Source organism: Aulonocara stuartgranti, assembly GCF_965226115.1.
Source record: "Aulonocara stuartgranti genome assembly, chromosome: 10".
NCBI lineage: Eukaryota > Metazoa > Chordata > Actinopteri > Cichliformes > Cichlidae > Aulonocara > Aulonocara stuartgranti.
The window spans coordinates 6,634,323-6,655,862 of record NC_138946.1 but is presented as its reverse complement, the minus strand read 5'-3'; the positions used below and the strand labels follow the sequence as shown (position 1 = coordinate 6,655,862).

General features: G+C 40.4%; 1 protein-coding gene across 6 annotated transcripts in view; it reads right to left on the bottom strand.

Moving 5' to 3' along the window:
- The window catches only part of doc2b (double C2-like domains, beta), a 194,680-nt gene that overhangs the window by 21,439 nt on the left and 151,701 nt on the right, over positions 1–21,540 (bottom strand). For all 6 annotated transcript variants that reach the window (XM_082550111.1, XM_082550112.1, XM_082550116.1 and 3 more), the window contains one exon: positions 1,503–1,657. In XM_082550111.1, coding sequence (XP_082406237.1) covers positions 1,503–1,657 — 155 coding nt within the window. The remainder of the gene's footprint in view (positions 1–1,502; positions 1,658–21,540) is intronic.

Below are 21,540 nucleotides of genomic sequence, written 5' to 3'. Positions count from 1 at the left end.
CCAAAAATCCACATAGAAATGTTATCAAGTCTTCTAAGATGCTCATGCTCCCAAAAATTAAAGGAATATTTTGAGAACACAATCTGATCTTAATGGGAAAATAAATCATGCTGGATTATCTATACTAATATGGACTGGATAATAGTATCCATTCCTTCTTCCTCCAGCAACTGCGTGCAAAATCTTGGACATGAGGGATATTGTTGTCCTCTAAGAGGAACCCAGGAACCACTGCACTAGCATGATGTCTGAGAATACGCCTAAAGAGGTCATACTGAACAACATTACAGCATAACCTTCTCCAGACCGCTTCACATCTGTCACACGTGCTCATGGTGACCCTCCTCTTATCTGTTAAAAGCACAGGGTACCAGTGATGGACCTGCCAGTTCTAGCGTTCTATGCCAATCAGGCCGGGGGTGAGCAGAGGGCTCACTACAGGACGCTGGGCCCTCATACCACTCTCATGAAGTCTGTTTCTGATTGTCTGGTCGGAGACATTCACATCACTGGCCTGCTGGAGGTTATTTGGTAGGACTCCAACAGCACTCATCCTGCTCCTCATAACCCAGTCCTCCTGATGGGATAAGGGCCTTCTACAGCCCTGAACATCTATCCCAGAGTAACTGCCTGTTTCCTGGTATCTCCTCCATGCTTGTGTTCTTCAGTCAGAAAGAATCAGGAGGATAAAAATGTCAGCGGCCCCCACCTGTAAAGCCATTCCTGTTTTAGGGGTTGTCTCATTGTTGCCCCTCCAGTGCACCTGTTGTTTATTTCATTAACATCAAAGCAGCCGAAACTGATTAACAACCTCCTCTGCTACTTTGACCAGATCAATATCCCACAGGTTTAATTGACTTGATTGATGCTATACTCTGACTAAAAAGTGAGAGTAGTGTATGTTCTTTTCTATTTCCTCTGCTCTGATTAAACTGATTATCAAGCTTAGACAGTTTTACTTCCTCAAACTTCTGTACATGACTGTATAAATTCTTGTTCCTCACAACAGTGCCCACTGCAGTCACCAGAGATACACTGAAATCTGGCAAGTCGAGAAACAGAAGATCATCTGACAGGTTGTAGCAAACACTTCTGTCCTTGTTATCTAAGCACGGAGAGGTAGACCTGAAAGTGAGTGCTTTCAAAGGTGTGTAAACATGGCTGTGTATGAAGTTATATTAAGTACAGTACAACAAACTGCAGCATCACGCTCGTGGTAAAAACACGTTTGCTTTTCTTCCCTTTTCCAAATAAGTTAATCTGGAGCACCTGTCTGGTTCTATGATTGCTCCCTCGTCAGAGGTTGGTGCAGATCTCAGGGGTGAATAAAATGAAAATAAAATTACTACTGATAGATAATGACTGCCAAAACTATCAAAGTAAATCCCTTATTATCCTTTTTGCTTAATTGGGGTTTTTAACCTTATTAAATCTGCTCCCTGGAGATGGTAAAACAGCCCCAGTTTCTTTTTGGATGTGCCTGCCAGTGTTTGCATACTGACGTTTTGACGTAGGGGTCGGAGAAGCCGTTGGCATCCATGGCGGCAAGGTGAGCACAGCGTATGATGCCCACTACCAGGCAAGATTTCTGGGTGTTGTACTTCAGAGAAATCATGATTCGTCCACGTTCCTCCAGAGACTTGTCTTCCGTCTTGACCTGCAGGGTGGAAATGAGAAGATTTAGGATTCAAAACCAGCTGAGCTTTCAAAAGACTGACAGTTATGCCAACAAGCGCCTTGGCCAAAAATCAAACGCAATTATTGAAGAAAGTCAAGCGACTCACAACAAAAGGATGATGGCGGTGTGACCACAAACATCTTTAACATAGAGTCTTTTATTTTTATCAGGCTTGGATGAACTTTTTCTGTCACCTCTAGGTCAGAAGTTTAACTACACATGTAATCTCTGCAATATCATAATGTAGAAAAAGTGCAGTTTCAACAATATGTCTCACTTTTTCTACATTAAAAGAGATGCAGCGATAGCAAATGAAAGAAACCTCTTGGGTTTAAATAGTAAGAAATGAATGAATTAAAGTTCTAGTAGCTGATTGTTTAGACCAGCGGTCCCCAATTCCCGGGCCACGGGCCGGTACCAGTCCGTGAGTCGTTTATGGTTTATGTTTCAGGGGTTTTATCATTATTTGTTTAGCGTTGTTATCATTAACTCGTTTTCCCTGGGTCTTTTTTTGTGTGTTATGAGTAAATCTTCTTTTTTTTGGTACCGGTACTGGTTTTATTTTGTTGTATTTATCCACGACAACTTAAAGGCCTGTCCATGAAAATATTGTAACCAGTCCATGGCGCAAAAAAGGTCGAGGACCGCTGGTTTAGACTGTCCTGTAGTTATAAAACTGAGAGTTTTTGATAATTTGTACAAAACTTTTTCCTGTTTGGATCCACTGTGTAAAAGCTACATTTCTATAGTCGTTTCTGTCATTTATTTGTTTATCTATTACTTATTAGGTGTGGTATGAATGGTAGTGGGCAATGTCTTTATCAGTAGGAAAAGCAGTAAAACTTATGAAAATACAGTTAGAAGTCTAAAATTTATGCCCTCATTTACATTTTCCAAAGCCATCCAGTGAGCTGGATTTAAGTCTTTGCTAGACGGATTCCCGGATCTAAACAATATAACTTAATCCTTAAAATTCTCCTTACTCCATGACTTAAATCAAACTGGGAATGCAGTTTGATATAAGTTGATTTAAGGTCTTCTGCTGGAAAAAAGGGAACTCACAGGCTAACCATCTCTCTTCTTGTGTCCGCCTCCGCTTTCTAAAATTGAAACATTTTCACTTACATAAGCCGAAATGCAGTGAAAGATGTGATTAAACCCCATCTCATCTGACCCATACCTTTTGCTTAAGCTAGAAACTTCCAGGATTTTGGAGGAACATCTTTGTAACCATGCCATGTCCTTGGCACAGAGACTGCATATTGCTCGTTTGTTATTTTGAAGGGTCCCTGAATTACCCAGAATTTATTAAAAAGAAATTAGATGTCTTGGCCTTTGCCTCTCTCATTGCCACTACAATCATCCACCTACACTCAAGTCTTCAAAATCTGTCCGAGTCCTACTAAGAAATGTCACATGGGTGTCTTTCCTTTTATGTCTTGGTAAAATACTTGCAGCCCCCCATTGATTACACACGTACTGCTTTCCCATGTTATGTACTTGAATTCTCAGGGATGTTGAACCTTTGCTGCACAGCTGCTTATATAAAAGCAGTAAAACATTACCTCATCAGGAGTGGGAGGACAGGTCTTTCTTTTTTTTACCTTCTTTTAATTTTACCTTAGTCTATTCTTGGTTTGCTCTGGCTCTTTGTAGCTCGGCTTCTGTCTTTGCCAGGACATTTCTGTTCATATGTAACCTGTAAAGTTTCCAGCACCTACAGTCGTAGCTGTCTAGACAAGTACGTGCATTAAAAATCAGCCAAACACTGATTGGCTGATTGATCCCATCTCCGTTGTAGATGATGAGTTAATGGCCTCATCAAAATTAATTTACCATGTTCCTTGAGACAAGAAAAACATCGGAACTGACACATGATGTTAAAAGTGTGTCTCCAAACGCGGCACCTCACTCCCCCCCTACCACAGATTTCTATATAAACAAATTCTCTTTTTAAACAGGAAGTCTCATTCTTAGGCTGCTGGATAGCATCAGTCATACTGACACCATTGCAACTGCATCAATCATAATCATGCACAGTACACAACTTGATAGCTTGTTAAATGATCATAAGGTGCAGTCAAAATGTGATGACATGCCTCAGGAACAGTAGCAAAATAGGACAGAGAAACTAAAGAGACCACATCCTAGCCACTGAAACGTTCTCACCGCGTGGCTGGCTACCAAGTGAAGGCAGGAGGCTCACGATGGGTTCTGCAAGCTGCTGATACACAGCTCCACTTTCTCATTGTGTAAATCAAGTATTTTGAAATAGGAAACAAGCTTCTCCACAATTTCTTCCCACTGTGCTTAAAAGTCCAGGAATTTTCCAATTCTCCCTCCATCCTGGGAGAAAGCAACACAATATGTAGCTTTCTTGGCACAAAAATAACATTACAGCATTAAAAAAAACAGGCTTCTTGAATGGTTTTGGATGGATTTGTGTATGTGTGTATATACATTTGTTTTAAATAAAACATTTTTTTATAAACAAAAGAAAAAAAATGTTGTCTGAATAACCTTATCTCTATACTTCTAATTTTCTAGATCTACCCACATTGTTAGCACATTGTGCACAAAATTAAACACATATTTTTTAACATTCATTTATTCATTTACTCCCTTAGAGGTCAAACGGAAAGAAAACGCCAGCGAATTAAAAAAAATGTTGCAAAAGCACACAAAAAACCACATAAGTTGAATAAACCACAACGTAAATCAAAACAAAAGTGTTTCTGGGGACACAATAAGGTGACGGACCAGCATCAGTGAGCAAATGTTCTTATGTTCTATTTCTATTGTATTTTATTCAACTTCAGTTGTATTTTCGGTGCTTTTTGCAGCATTTTTCTTTTTTCCTGTGTTTTTTTAAGTTTCAGTGTGATCCAATAATCCAATGAAAATAACTTCACAAATTTTCCTAGAAGGGAGATTGGATTTATTATACTCTTTGCTAGTTCCATATTGTATTCTTGGACTCCTGCAGTAGCTTTGCATGCTTCACTGTTCAAAAATAATCCTTATTTACAGAAACAGCCCCTCACTTCATCCTCTGACTGAAACACTTGATTTTAGCTTTTTTTAAGCCAGTTTTCTTCTGATTGGTTGCCCCTCATAAATACAAGATTTGAACCAAAGACCTGTTAAAATCTATCCCCTGTGACATCATACAGATCCAATGACAGAAAACATTCCATGAAACTGATCATGTAGAGTGGTATGAAACGGCTCAGAGTGAAACTCTAGGCCAATATAATATGAGCATCCTACAGCAGTACATTTGTCTACAAGTCTCATCTAGGAGCTCGGTTTCAAGAGATTCTTGATCTCCCTGGTTTTACGTGATCAAATAAATCAGTAGGGAACACAAGTTCACTTTAACAACAAAAGGGAAGCCTTACAGATACCAAAATGTCATCACAAATCCTCGTCTTATAAAACATCCTTGCCGTTTCGTGTTCTTTTTGCACAACTTCAGTCCAACTGAGTTTTATTTATATAACACAAAATCACAACTGCAGTTGCTTCAAGGTGCTTACAGTTGCTCTGCCATTTAGAGGCCTCAATGGCAGCCTGAAAGCGGGTTAATCGTAAAGAACCACACTCCTCGATTGAGGAGGGAATGAAACAAACAAATAAACAAAAAAACTCTGTTGAAGTATAAACTTTGGAATATCAGTGATCATATCAGCTGTAATGATCTGTTTTGTCCTTGATAAAATATTCTCATAATGATTTTTTTAAAAAATATTAAAAAAAAAATATCTGCAGCTTCTGAAGATTAAAGATAATTTCTGCATGATTAAAATATGGCCTTAACATTATGCTTGCAACAATGCAAATAGATAAACTTATGCAATGCATATTTTCCATATAATGTAAACATTGCTCTCATACAATGTTTACTTTTACCTGCAATCTTTTAAACAAACTCCACCAACCTCTACTTCTTACTGACCTCAAAGATTACATCCTGATTTCGGTAAATTCCACACTGAATTAATCTACTTGCCTATCTCCCCATGATTGCAGTTTCTTTCACTCAGTTCTTCATCCTTAGATGGATGCTGAGAATACAGTACTTTGATGTGGTGCTTTGTTGCAAAAGACAAAACAAAACAAAGAGCAGCTATGTGTTGTCTGTTTTTAAAAAGCAGCAATTTTGAGTTGATTGTATTTAACATTAACTTGGTTTAAATGGGACTGAACAACTTCAAAGGTAGGAATGTAAAGGTATCTACAATTAAAAGGGAACTAATTTGGAACCCTGTGGAACTCCATGGAATATGGGGAGTAAAAGAGGAAAAAGACCCAGCAAAGTAGACACACTTTGTCCTGAGACTACAATGGAAAAGAAAAAAAAAAACAGCCTGATTTACTACAGTATGAGTCAACCTATTACATCAGTGCTTGTTAGTTAAGTTATTGGTAAAACAGACCTGTACAACTACCAGTTATTCACGACAATCTTATGAATGTACTTTTCTTCTACTATACAAGTTTGTGTTGGCCCACAGAGCACTTCTTGTTATCTAGAAAGAAAAAAATACTTGAGTGTATGAAAATGACAGAAAGGCAGTTCAGAAGCCGAAAGAGCTTTTTTTCCATGTCCAGTGACTTAGAAATGCAATTTACCAGCAACTCCTCCACAGCTGCTGATTATGTGAGTAATTCATCATTTTTTCCCTTTACCTCAGCACTTATTTTTAACCACACACACAGGATAAAGCCACTCATATCAACATAGCAAAAGCAAATGAGTCTAAAGAACTTTAAGCTAATCGAGAGCTACTTGAAAGTGCCTGGACCACTGAAAACTGTTTGTGCCATTTCAAATTAATATTCATTAGATTTTCTGTCTCATTTCCTTCTCTCATCTCTGACAGACTGGATGCTACAGCTAAACTGTGAAGTCAAACTGAAAAACCTTGATTTTACTGCAATAACATAGTACAGTACATTGACTCATTTACTTTTCAGGTGCTAAGTTTTATATGTTGTAGAAAATAACTGATAACGCTGATATAGCTGTGTGGTTTGATTGTGTCTGGATCTGCCGTCACTGCCTTGGAGCGCCAGTGGGGGAACGATTTACTGTGAGCAAGGAAGGAAGTCCCACTGAGATCAAATCTCTTACACAAGGGCAACAAACTCAAAACATCTCAGAAATGCAACAAATACAAGGTAAAACGCAAGCTATACAATAAACAAATAGTAAAAAAAAACACACCCATCAAAACATCCACATCTCAGTTTACGTTAGACGGGGAGGAAAGTTGCCGGAATTTGGATTGTGTGTCGACCACCCCCAGCAGGAGATAAAAAGCATCAGCTTTTAGATGTAAGCTAGTTCATGTGGTTTTCTCTTCCCCTCACTGTAACAGCCGACTTAAATCAGTGATTCTCTTGTTGAAGTCACAGTGAATTTCATAATTAATCACTTGTGGGCCTGACTTGGTCAGGAACATAATTTAAATCACAGACATTTTAAGATGATTTGGAAAAGACATTATCTCCCCTAAATCACTTCAGCTGTGTTATGTGAGCTATATTTATTTTATATTTTGTGAGCTTTTGGGAGATTTTTCCAACTTCTGTTGGTTTTCAGCAATTTGTTTTAATTTTTTTGTGTGTGACCTTAATTTGCAGTGCGTTTGACCTCTCAGGGCCACCGTATAAAACCCATAATATTTAAGAACCAGGCAAACCACTTTAATGTATGTGCAGTAGCAAAATGTCCTTTAATTTTGGTCATAGCATTTTTTGGACTAGTTTTTATGCTCATTTAAATTCTTGTTTGCTCTGTACCTGTTGCTTTCCTATGTATCAGTGACAGCTACCTGCTTGCATACTTAGTACTTGCTTTGGTCCCATTTCTATTATCCTTCTCCTATTCTCTATCTTACTTGTTAAGCACCTTGGCATACCCTTGGTTTATAAGTGTGCTTTATAAATAAAGTTTATTATTATTATTATTAGTTATTTCTCACATACTTGTAAATGGAGTAATAGAGACAGAGTGTACATGGTACATAGATATATTATGAAAACTATGTACAAGACAGCAACTACAGTCCCTGTTACTTTGACTGAAAGTTGCTGTCAATATGTCAAAAGAAAACTTTTTTTTTCTTTCTAACTCGATTTGCCAAATAATTAAAAAAAAGTTTGCATATGTTCTGAAAATTTTCACAACTTTTAAATATTACTGGTTTCAGTTGAATGGACATTTTTCTGCATTTTTCAGATACATCAACAAGCAGGTGAATAAAATGCATGTTTATCAGATAACCAGCCATAAATGTCCTTCAGGAGTTCACAGGTGGCCAGAACCATGACTGTAAATGAATGACAATGAGCTCTGAAGCAGCTGGATGTATAAATAAGCACCTGTTTGCCAACAAGTCAAGATATCAGCTTAAAATATGATCACATGTCCCTATTGTGTGCATTTTCAATGCTGCTGGTGTCTCACAGAAAAGGACATGGTATAATTTGGCACCAGTGCCTGGATGCATCACGTTTAAGCAGCAGTGAGCCAGGTCTGTCACTCCCAACAAACAAACAAAGCAAAAGACAAAGCTCCAAACGGGATGCAGTCCACTTTCTTGTGGCTAATAAACAACCCACCCATCCGTCACCTAGCCAACTCACTAATGGAGATTTTGTAGCTCGGGGCTGTGATCTCTCAGCGCCCAGCGTTGCTGCAGCTGGTGCATCAAAGAACCCTTGCACACCATAGTGAGTTGCAAGCACTATCTGGCAGAACAGCATTATTTGATGCCACAGGGTAGAAATGCATTATCACAACTTCTTTTTTCTGCCTCCAAGTGGCAAGAACCCCCCCAAAAATCTTAGAGACAATGACCAGTACCACTGGCAAGTTGTTGATGTAAAAACACAAAAATATACCTAAAAACATTGCAACATTGTCAACATTGACAGTAACAAGCTCTGAACACAAGATGAATAAAAGCTGGGGTCTACCACACCAGGCAAAATCCTAAGAGCTAAAATCCCGTGGGACTTCTAGACAGACAGACAAACTGGTCAAGGCTAACCAACCGACATAGTAGTGGTGGACAAGCAGAAGGAGACAGGTGCAGTGATATACCAAGTGATAGCAACATGAGAAAGAAGAGATGAAAAGCTGGAGAAATACCAAGGGCTGAGAGAAGAGCTCGAGAAGATGTGGAAGGTGAAGGAAACAGGAAACAGTGGCTTCTGCACATCCCAGGAACATGATCCAAGATCTGTGTCCAGAAGAGAGAAGTCCAAGGAACAGCAAAGACACTGCAGAGGACCCTCAAGCTCCCAGGCCTTGGGTAGAGGACTTGAGCCTGAAGGATACATGTATATAGATACGTATCCACATAGCTGCCCACTTGGAGACAGCAGCCCAGATTTGAGTCTGACACGTGGCACTCTTTTGTTTCTCACCACTTTCCTGTCTATTTTCACTGTTTCACCATCAAATAATGGCAGAAATGCCCAAAAAATAATCCAAAAGAAAGTGCCCTCACAAGCTGTGCAATCTATGATCTTTGCTGCCAACACCCCCAAAACTCCCACAATAATCAGAAAACAATATTTAAATGAAGAGCAAAACTGGCATAAAGAAACAGCTCTGCAGACGCAGACTGCTGCCTCCACCACACACTCTTGTACTGTGTGTAGGAGACAGGGCTCAACAATCTGTCTAGCAGTATCCACAGCAGGATACTAATCAGATATCTCCAAGGAGCTGACTCTCCCCACATGAATCACACATGACTTTTACAAGACGTCTCACTGGACTGGTGACGACATTCAACTCATCTAGCGTGCCAACATGTTTCAGTTGCCACTTCAGCTTACTCTCAAATCCATTTTGTCCAGTTGTGATTTTGTAGTTTCCGTCTGCCTGTATCCTTTAACAGAGCGCACTTTAGGAATCCACGACAAACCAAGAGCGTCGAGACACATACAGTAGCGAGGGAGGAAGCAAAAACCTCTGCCTGGATAGTAACAAGCCCAGCATGCCTGACAAGCACTGACATTTTTACAGCACTCACTGTCTTCTTTTCAGTTTCACACTCACAGATCATTCATTTAGCCTGAACACCAGCCCTTTGCTAACAGCTCTTTTTTATGCCAGCATATAAATAATCCATACCAAGAAAGTAGCAAGTAAACTGCATTCACTGCGAGAGTGACCACAATGGATAAAATGACAGTATTTTTCGGTCCATAAGGTGCACCAGATTATAAGGCATATTAAGTGAAACCAAACAGTCAGATAAACAAACTTTACTCAACTCATTCTTGCGTCCTCCACTTCCTATTCCCATGTTGTTGCAGTATATTAATGACCAGTGTTGGTCAAGTTACTTGAAAGTAACTATCAGTAACTAATTACTGATTACTTCACCAAAAAAGTAATCCCGTTACTTTACTAATTAGTTATTTTCAAAAGTAATTAATTACCTAGTTACTTTTTAAAGACACGATTTACAACCTGAAGAGGTGATAAAGCGATAGATCTTTCAGCCCAATTCTACTTTTTCTACATAATCCATCATACAAAATTTAATCAAATGGAAAAGTCTCTTTTTTTAACTTGTTTTATCAGTTTTAATCTTTTAACTTTATGCATCAAGCAAAAATTTAATTATATGCAACATTTTCTGGCTGGAAGAAATTTGTTTAATATTTAAACCTATTTTCTGCACATTCCAGCACATAAAATAATTTTTTTTTTGTGTGTTTACACTCAATCTTTCAAATAAATGCAAGTAAAACACAGCAGAAAATAAATAAAGTCAAAGACTCAGTGGTCCTGTTGCTCTATTTTCACCTGTATCCGGTTGTTCAGTCTGACGTCACTAGCCGTGTCTGGGTCTAAACTCCGCTGCAGGTCCATATATCAAACGATCACTATGGCATTACTGAGAGTTGAAAAACTGTCTAAAGTCTTTCATCTTTAATAAAATAATCAGCGTTCTGCTCTACCAGGTGTAACAATTGAGTTTAACATCCAGGCATCCATGAAAACGGAATTTATGACATTTAACGGAGTTAGAAGTTAGCAGGGAGTTAGCTCGCTAGCTTCTATCTAAATACAATATAGCATGTCCTGACTGCGGGGTTTTGGAAACAAATTAAAACGTACAGCTCTGTTATCACTTCCAGCATAAATGAAGACAGAAAACTAAACAGCAGTGACGTTTGTAGGGTTACTGAAGTTGGGCTAGCTGGTATATAATGATGTGCTACGTGACCGCTAGCGACACAGGTATGTTAGCATAATATAAACAAGCTAACTTTTTTTCCACTCGATAAAAGTTAACGTGAGTGTTCTCGGTGGTCAGAAACAAATGTAATCGCATGGCAGGATGCTGTAAAAGGAGAACAACTGAGATAATCCATCCACAATACGAGGTTAGTCATCCATATACTGCTGCATGGGCTGGGCTGTAGTTACATCCTAAGGTTTTAAAAACTGAGCTTAAATAAATGATTAGCGGTAATAAAAGCCGAGGGAGGTCAACAGTGATCACTGACTGTTTTAGGAGCTTTTTGAGATCAAATAGAAGAAAATACATAACATTAAACATGTTAACAACACAAAAGCCATATTAAACGCAGACTACTTTAGACCCGGAAGTAGGATTTGTCACGTCATCACTGAACAACCGGATTGCAGGCGGAGGTTTGCCCATCTCTGTTAATGACTAACCTCGTATTGTGGATGGATTATCTCAGTTGTTCTCTCGACTGAAGTTTGGTCCGTTTGCAGCATCCTACCGTGCCATTGCATTTGTCCGTAACCATCGGGAACCCTCACATTAACTTTTATTAAGTGGAAAAAAGTTAGCGTTCATCCTCCAGCTTCACTGTGTTTATGTTATCCTAACATAGCTGTGTCACTAGCGATCACGTAGAACATCGTTATATACCAGCTAGTCCAACTTCAGTAACCCTACAAACGTCACTGCTGTTTAGTTTTCTGTCTTCATTTATGTTGGAAGTGATAGCAGAGCTGTACGTTTAATTTTTCAGAAATCTCTCAGTCAGAACATGCTATATCATGTTTAGGTAGAAACTAGCGAGCTAACTTCCTGCTAACTTCTAACTCCTTAGCTGTAATGCTCCGACAATCCACCAAGCTGTGCAGCTTCATAGCTTACCAAAGTTGTACTAAAACATTTTGACAGATTTTTGAGCGCCGTGTACAATCGGTTCAAGGTCAATAAGCACAACCAGAATTCATACATAAGGCGCACTGTCTATTTTATTTTAAGTGTGCCTTATAGTCTGAAAAATACGGTAGATAAGAGTGTTTCAGAGGGACCGCTTAGGTAAGACTGCAATAGTTTGTACATGTGCACAGGAGGGATAGTGGATACATTGGACAAAGGATGTTGTAGATGGGTCTTCCAGGCAGGAAGAAAAGAGAAATCCCACAGGGAATATTCATAGATGTAGTGAGGAGGATTTGCAGAGGGTTGGTGCGACACAGGAGGATGCTGGCACTATTTTCTTTCCTTTTCATCTCACACACCCCAAAAATCACTATATGATGAATAAATCTGTTACTTAATTTTCAAAATGTCAAACAATCCCTTAAACAGGACTTTACAAGCCAACTGATGGCATCACAATGACAATATCCATCTTTTATATACCATCTTTGTATGAAATACTAGAGAAGAAAAACAATGGCAAAATGGTTTGAGTATCTTTGCTTGGATCAACCATGGGGTGAAAATTCTTTCTGATAGTAACACGCATGTGTAAGGTACTCATGCAGGTGTGAAACAGATTAGAAGCAAATAAGGGAACAGCAGCAGGAAAGGAGCACCCACAGGAGAAGAAGGAAATCACAAAGGATGTGCAAATCCTAACTGCAACATTTTGGCTCAATTTTCATTTTTCAAACTAAAAGCAGCATATGGTTTAGTGGTTTTAGGGTTCCTAATACACTGGAGTGGTTTGAATGCAAAGCCTAAATGTAGTAAAAGCTTTTCAAACTAAAATTTATGGATGTCTCCTAAGATGTGACTCCTCGTGCAGCTTTTATGAATCCCCGTTTCCTTTTTCTATTAATCTGTTCAAACATAAAATCAATTAACATAACCAAACACACCGCCGTGCAGTGGTGTTTACTTTACATTTTCCAGCTACATGTACCATTGCCTCAGGGAAAACTCAATTATGATTGGCTAGAGGATGTCCATTAATTGAATTTAATGCACAGCATTACCGGATACCTCCGATGAGACCATCTCCACATCACTCTGAATGAAAGCAGGCACGGTGCTAAATAATACAGTGAAATATGTCTCACTCTGTGCTCGCTTCATTATTTTCTCCAAAGACTGACAACAAAGCAGCGCATACAGTAGGTAGCAACCCAGCACAATAATATTCCAAGTGTATTGACTGGGTCCCAGGTATTACACAGCCCCTCAGGGGTTACCAGGGAAACAGAGGTATTACCAAGAAAAATGTCTGATCATATGCCAGGATAAAGGGGAGGGTGTCTTTGACTGGTTCACACTATTCTCCCAGTAATCAATTCAAAAATTTAGCCATGCACTTTAAAGTGAAACCCCTTCCCACAAGCCTCCATCTTTTCGTATTATTTATGGTAACAATACAACAAAGAAATTCTGACATGCTAAGAGGAACACCAGTGTTAGTCTGTGACACAGGTCACGTCTGAATCTCTTTGAGAGAATGCGTGGGTAGTTCAGGATTTGAGGCTTTAAATGTGTGCAACAGGAAGCTGGGTTGAAATACATCTCCTGCCAATGTCCTGGTAGGATCTCTTAGATCAACACCTCTCTGAAAACAGTGGGCGCTAACTATTGTGCTGATGCAAGAGAAGCGGCTGAGGCATACAGAGCACTGGCATTCACACACATATTCCACGCAGAGAGGATAAATAAAGCTGTGCCCGTAACAGCAGAGGTAAAAACAGGTGAGAGAAATTGTTGCTCAGAGGCTTAAGAGGAATATTTAGGCTTCTCAGTCTCTGGTTCTCTCGCCTTTAAGGAAAAAAAACACAAAGCGCCTCGTTTGTACTTGTACTAATGTGATTATCTCCTCATTCAAACTTCAGTTCCCACGTCTGGCTGGAAATGCTGAAAAATGTCCATGTCTGCAGTAGATTTCAATGAGGTAAAAGCAGCAGCCTCGAACAAATGAAGCCAAAGCTCAAGGGAGAAAAAATGCAGCTCTCTGAACCGTCACAAGAGGCTGCCCCCAAAAACAAGACAATGCCACAGACATCAGATCAAAACAGTGAAGCCAGCATAGGAGCATCTTAAACCTGTTTTTCTTGAAATGGCCACCGGGGGCAGACTGCTGAGGTTGCAAAAAGACTTAAAATTGTACAAGTATATGGGAAGAGGCTCCTCCCTTCCCTTGGTTTAGGTTTCACTTTTTCCAAACTCGACTAATATCTAGCAAGTGTTTGCGGACAAGTCAGACTCCATCTTCTATGCAAACTATCTCGACTGGTTTTCTTGTTCAGCATCCAGTTTGCAAATGATTTCATCCAATGACAGCCAACAGTTTTCAGGAACTATTCAGAAATTGGTGAATACACGTATTTTCCTGCGGTTGCCAGATAGTTGGAGCCTTGTGTAAGTGAATGATTAGCTGTTTGGAGTTTTTAAATATTAAACAGCTAACATTGTGGTTCATGCATTTTAACAACAAACTGGCAGGCTAGCCTCTGACTTATCATTCCAAAAAAATTGAAGATAACAAATTGATAAAATTCACTGAAGTTTCCAACCAACTGTAAAGATGTCTCCTTGAATGTAAAACTATATAGTTTGCGTAAAATATAGCATTAAGAACACTAACATATCGGTGTGGAAGTGAAGTGTTAGAACCCCTGGATGTCAGAAATGTGAGAAAACCTTGTCAGAGAGAACGGAAAGATAAAGGTCTGTAAGGTATTTCATGTTCTAAGTTGTACAGGCCATCACATCCATCATTATTAACACTGTCACCCTTTAGCCACATGTGCCATACTCTTTTGTGGCTGAATGCTTTCAGCAAGCATTTGGCGTGATGCCGTAGTAACTGTTTCCAGGAAAGACAGATCAACGGCTTTTAAACACGGGCTTACATAATGAAACAAAATACAATTTGAAATTACATAAAATGTGGCAACAGGGTGAGCTACAAATTTGAGGCCTTCTATTACAGCTAAGCCTTTCATTGTCCAACTGAGTTGAGGGAATACAGAAATGTATTGTACAGACACACTGATCCAAGATTCATTGCCAGATTAGGCTGCTGGCTTCTACTGTTCAGGGCCTCTTGCCGTCTCCTGGTGCCAGTGCTCATTGCAGATCCAGAGTCCAGGCTTGGAGACTCATCCATTAAATTGAAAATGGGCAATTGGTCAAACTCACAATGTTGGCAGGCACAGCAGTCCAGCCTCATTGAAATTACCAAAACATACAAAGTGTTCCTCAGTCTTTATGTCAGCATGTACAAAATATTCATTGGTTCTATATTCTAATAGATGAAGTGCTGCCTTGAATATAGCGTTGTAAGAGCTTTTAAATTAAGAATTCTTCATGTTTTCATGTCTGAGTGTCATTTGTAAATGTGTATACAAATGGTTTGCAAACCTCCAGCAAACACTCACTAAACTGATTGGGGGAAAAACTTATATATTCTTTGTGACTAAGGTCACCCACTGATCTCTAACACTGTGCAATTAAGTTCTAAGGGGAAGATGTCTGAAATTTAAAAACACTACAAAATCATAGTATTTACAAAGATTTTAGTAGTTTTCTGTTGAAGAAGATAAAACAGTAACAACTTTATTTAGCCACTGTTAGCTGCTGTTAGCCGCTGTTAGTGAAACTATATTTGTAGTAAGGGTGTAAGATTTCTCCAAGCGTTTATTCAATAAACTCTCATATGTTGTCAGACTGTAACTGACTACACGAGACTTGAGGAGGAGGAAGTCGACACATTTTATTAAGATCATGATCGCGTTGTCTCTTTCCTTTGCATTTTAATTTCTTTGTTGTCCCTCCACTGCACTCGAATGTCTACACCTTTTTTTTTCTTCTCTTTTCTGCCTTTGGTGTACTACATTATATATTTGGCCAGTCTCTAGCCAGACACGTAAAACGTTACTAGTCAGAAGGGAGGTATCCTTTCCGACCACTGTATTCAAATATGGTGAAGTACATGGCTGCTTACATGAACCACAAATCTCCTCCTATGTATTTTTAATAGATTCATTTTAAGTTTATGAGAATGCATCAGTTTGTTGGAAGATGAAATTACACACTAATCTATGTATATTCATGAATACAATATACATTTTCATAAGATAAGATAAGATAGAACTTTATTAATCCCTCGGGTGGGTTCCTCTGGGAAATTCGACTTCCAAAAAGCACAGCAACGACCAAAGTTACAGTTACAGAATTGTTATATATATATATATATATATATATATATATATATATATAAATACAGAGACAAATATAAATAAAATATACAAAGGGGATAAATAGAATAAATAGGAATAAAAAATAAAAATACAAGTGAATTGCACATTTCAAGTATTGAGTCTATTGCACTGTTGACTATTTACAAAAAGTATTGCACAAGGTATTGTAAAGTGAGGTGAAGAGGCACTACAGCTTAGTTGTTCCCCCCTCCTTTGTCCTCCTGTTTCCCCTCCCTCTCCCCTCCAGAGAGGAGTTAAACAGTCTGATGGCGTGTGGGACAAAGGAGTTTTTAAGTCTGTTAGTTCTTGTCTTGGGGAGAAGCAACCTGTCACTGAACAGACTCTTCTGATTGTTTATGGCCGTGTGCAGAGGATGCCCAGCATTGTTCATAATGTCCATCAGTTTCTTTAATGTCCTTTTCTCTGCCACTGTCACCAGAGTGTCCAGCTTCATGCCAACCACAGAGCTAGCCCTCCTGATCAGTTTCTCCAGCCTGGATGAGTCCCTCTTTGCTGTGCTGCTCCCCCAGCACACCACAGCATAGAAAAGTACTCCAGCAACCACCGACTGGTAAAACATCCTCAGGAGCTTCCTGCAGATGTTAAAAGACCTCAGCCTCCTGAGGAAGTACAGTCGGCTTTGGGCTTTTTTATACAGGTGCTCTGTGTTGCATGACCAGTCCAGTTTATTGTCCACCCACAGCCCGAGGTACTTGTACTTGTTGACCACCTCCACCTCCTCCCCCTCTATCTGAACCGGCAGTGGACCTTCTCTGGACCTCCCGAAGTCCACAACCAGTTCCTTAGTCTTTGAGGTGTTGAGTTGAAGGTGGTTTGTGTGACTCCATGCGACAAAGTTCCTCACCAGACTTCTGTACTCCTCTTCCTGATCATCCCAGATACACCCCATGATGGCCGTGTCATCTGCAAACTTCTGAATATGGCATAATTCAGAGTTGTAGCAGAAGTCAGAGGTGTACAGGGTGAAGAGAAGAGGGGACAGCACAGTTCCCTGTGGTGCTCCTGTGCTGCTGACCACAGTGTCAGACGTGATGTCCTTCAGCCTGACGTACTGTGGTCTGTCGGTGAGGTAGTCGGAGATCCAGGCCACCAGGCAGGGGTCCACCTCCATCCTGTTCAGTTTTTCCTGAAGCATACAGGGCCGGATGGTATTAAAGGCACTGGAAAAGTCAAGAAACAGTATCCTGACCGCGCCTTTTCCCTCATCCAGGTGTGAGTGGGCTCTGTGTAGGAGGTACAGGATGGCATCCTCCACTCCGACACCCGCCTTGTATGCAAACTGTAGTGGGTCCTGGGCATGTTGTACCTGTGGTCGGAGGAGGTTGAGGAAGAGCCGCTCTAGAGTCTTCATAAGATGTGACGTCAGTGCCACCGGTCGGAAGTCATTCAGCTCATTGGGCCGGTTCTTTTTGGGGACCGGGACGATGCAGGATGTCTTCCATAGGGCGGGCACTCTCCCCAGTCGCAGACTGAGGTTGAAGACTCGTTGTAGCGGCTCCCCAAGTTCAGCAGTACACGCCTTAAGCATCCTAGGACACACCTTGTCTGGGCCTGCTGCCTTTCTGGGGCGAAGCTTCCTCAGTTGCCTCCTGACCTGATCCACTGTGACACTGGGAGATGTTTGGGAGGAGGGGAGGGGGGGAGATGTCTTGCTGCTGAGAGAGGGATTGGAGGAGGGGGGTGTCATGGTGTCAGGAAGGGGGGGAAGCGAGGGAGGCAGGAGAGTGGGGAGAGGACTCTGTAGTGAAGGTGAGGGTGGGGGGGTTGTGGGCTGGTCAAACCTGTTGAAGAAGTTGTTGAGTTCGTTTGCCTTCTCCACAGTCCCCCCCACTGTGCTTTTCTTGGTGTTGTGGCCTGTGATGGTTTTCACACCATTCCAGACCTCCCTCATATTGTTCCTCTCCAACTTCTGCTCCACCTTCCTCCTGTAGGTGTCCTTTGCTTCCCTCAGGCAGCGTTTGACCCAGAATGACCCTGAAAAATGACCTTTAAGACTTTAAGGTTACATCAACGCTTTTCTGTGTTTTCTACCCAATCTACTGACTTTTATATAAGCCGAAGAAGCCAGTTAAAAGGCTCCACCTGTCAAGACCATCAATAAGACAGGCAGTGTGAGCTGCTGGATGAGATGATTAAATGGTTGCTCTATTCTCCCCGGCACACAAAACAACTTCCTGTTTTCAGACAGAGCTCCTCATCCAAGCGCAAACAGAGCAGAAAGCTACCTGCCAGAACACCCTTTTCTCTTTTTAACCAGCAACAGTCATAGCTTCACTTCACTTTGCCTTGAAGCAATCTGTGTGAAAAAGGCCTATGAGGCCCTGTTACATGACATACGACAGGGTGGTCCAAAATAGCATGAATCTTATCTGAAGAAGAAATGAAACATTTGTCACCTTTGACGCAAATATCTGCTCTGCTTAAAAACCTATACAGCGATGATCTGAGCTACCCATCTTCTAAAATCAACTCTAGTTTTACTAAACGAATAGTAACGTAAATGAAAGAGCATGTCTGCTGTGCGTGGATAGGTATTCTTTGCTGTAGATAGCTGTTGTAAAGCTGCAGGCAGCAGTGTCATGCAGATATACCTGTGAGTCACGTTGTTTCATGTCAGCACTGACAGTATCTACTGATCACACTTTGCAATCCCTCATCTGGTTGTTATCTCTTAGACATGCAGATTTTTGCCACAAACATTTAGATGCAACGTTGCAAATTGTAAACTTACCCGCTTTACCTACTAACCTACTACTAAACTACTAACTAAACACAAATAATAGCATTTTTAACACTAATACTGCTTTCTGCTCCCGAAAATGCTCAAATCTTTGAATGGCAAATGACTACAAAACACTTTAAATGTGGTCATTTTTGGAAGCACTTACATAAACAAACCTCGGTACAAAATCAAAGCCCAGATTGTTCAATGAATAGTAGCTGTTTGGTCCCAGTTTATGCACAAGCATATTTTTCTATTTTTGGATGCTATTTCTCACTCCCACATAGACAACAAAGCATATGAGTGAAGCAACAGGAAGTTGTCTCTCCAAACACAAGACTGTGCTCCACACTCCAAATATGGATGGTCCAGAATTACACTGCATCCACTTTTTTTTTTTAAAACCATAAACTGTGTAGGCATTTTCAAAAGGATATTCAATCACAGTTCAATGATACTTCACTCCACTCCCATGCTCTCATAACGCATAATCCACTCCCGCACCCCACTTATGGGCTCAAAACCCAAGGCTCTAATCTGTCATGTGCTTTAAGCTAAATCCTCGCGGGTCCTGTTGTTTCTTGCAATTACCAACATCTATTATATGGAGCACCATGCCATGCCCTGTTGGGAGCTTTTGTTATACTATTATAATGCACCACTTATTATCTGGATTTAGTATTACCAGATATTTAAATTTGTTCGCACACACATTCTGTCCCAGTGAAACTAATTAGAGTTACATGTTATCAATAAAACAGACCGCATGCCTTCCTTAATTACTCTCCGTGCAGAACTGTAGCTCAGGCTTTGACATGCAGCTGTGTATCTGAACAGAAACAGTGAAATGATTGCTAAACATCAGAAAATATCTGCTAAGTCTTCAGCTTTTGCTTCTTTACACTGCCTATTGTGGATTTTAAGGTTTGTTTTGGATGAATAAGCCAGATTGCAGGACTGATTTTATCCTGAGTTTAAGAGTTGGAAAACTCTGTTTATTTTTAAATGAAATCTGCACCCCCCCCCCCCCCCAAAATGTCTGCTAGTGATCCAAGAGTTTGGTTCAACTGATCAGCATTTAAAGATGTGTTTGCTCATTTGTTCTGGCTCTGAACTTTGACATGAGCAAATAATCGTATGCTTCTATGATGAGTTTTCCTAGGGTGCCAAATTGCGGCAGGTGTTAATTAGGGATGGGTACCGGTATCTGGTGCCTTTATGGCACCGGTTCTGACATAAACGGTAGTAACCAGACCGAAAAGCAGCGCACATTTCGGTGCTTTATTTCCTGAGATGTCATACACTTTGGATTCTAGCCAATCATTTTACCTTTCTGAGGATAGTAGGCGGGCCCAGGTACGTACGTTCTTTTAGAGCAGAGCTACAGATTAAAAATGCCCAAGGCGAAGCGGTCAAAAGTCTGGCTGTACTCCACAGCAAAATATGCAAACTCAGCAGCCTGCAACAAGTGCTTTAAGGTGATACTGTGCAAAGGAGGTAACTCCTCGAATCTGATGAAACACCTGGTGACGCATAGCGTTTTTTAAAAGCCGAGAAATGCACCGTATTTGATAGCTTGCTGCAAGACCTCACACCGTGCACATCTACTGCGGGTGGGTTGCCTGTTATCGGACCCGGAGTTAGCAACATCCCCCAAGAACCCGAAGAGGAGAGTCCTGGCCCCTAGCCCTGCCAGTGTAGCAGAAATGATGATGGATGATGATGGCAGCAGCAGCCGTTCTTCTCTGAGTGAGTAGCTTAATATTGTTCGTGTGTAATTTATGTTGAGTAGGCTAACCACGTTATTAAACTAATGCATGTAAGGTGAACTAGCAAACACCGTCGTAGTTACATGCGGCTGTCTTCTTGTTTGATGGCAGATACTCCCTTCACTCTGGCCAAAAAGGCTAAAATGACCAAAGAAAAAGTGGAAAACAGCTAAACATGAGAGGTTTTTGGACAAAGTTTGTGTTTTTTTCCCATTGTTTAAGCACTGCTTCCAGCCAAGAGTGATACCATATATGACCTATAGCTGCAGAAAAGACTAACATTGTTATCTTTTTACATAAAAAGAGATAAGAGATAAGATAAGATACCTTTATTAGTCCCACGAGTGGGAAATTTTCAAAACAGCTAAACATGAGAGGTTTTTGGACCAATTTTGTGTTCTCCATTCTTTAAGCACCAGTTCGAGCACCGTTTAAGCACCGGCACCCTTTCAAAAGTACCGGTTTGGCACCGGTATCGGATAAAACCTAAACGATACCCATCCCTAGTGTTAATGAACGGTAGGACAGTGCACCACTATTTTGATAAATCTTCCTGAAAGACTTTTACATTCAAAACAAGGGTTTATGACCCTCTCTGAAATGGTTTTAGTGGTTCAGACTTTACCTTCAGGTGCATTGTTCCTGTCAACTGCTGTTTCTTAGTTGACATTACAAACTGATGAAACAGATACCTGAAAACACTTTACTAGCTGCTTCGTCTGGTTAGTGGGTATCAATTATTTCAGTTTTGAGAGTGCTAGGCCAGAAGAGCCAAGGTTTGAAGAGTCAGTGTGCTTATAAAGCTTTGAAAGTTACATAACCTGAACTTTATTGTGAACAAACCAAAGTCTTAACAAGCTCATTAAGGTCTGAG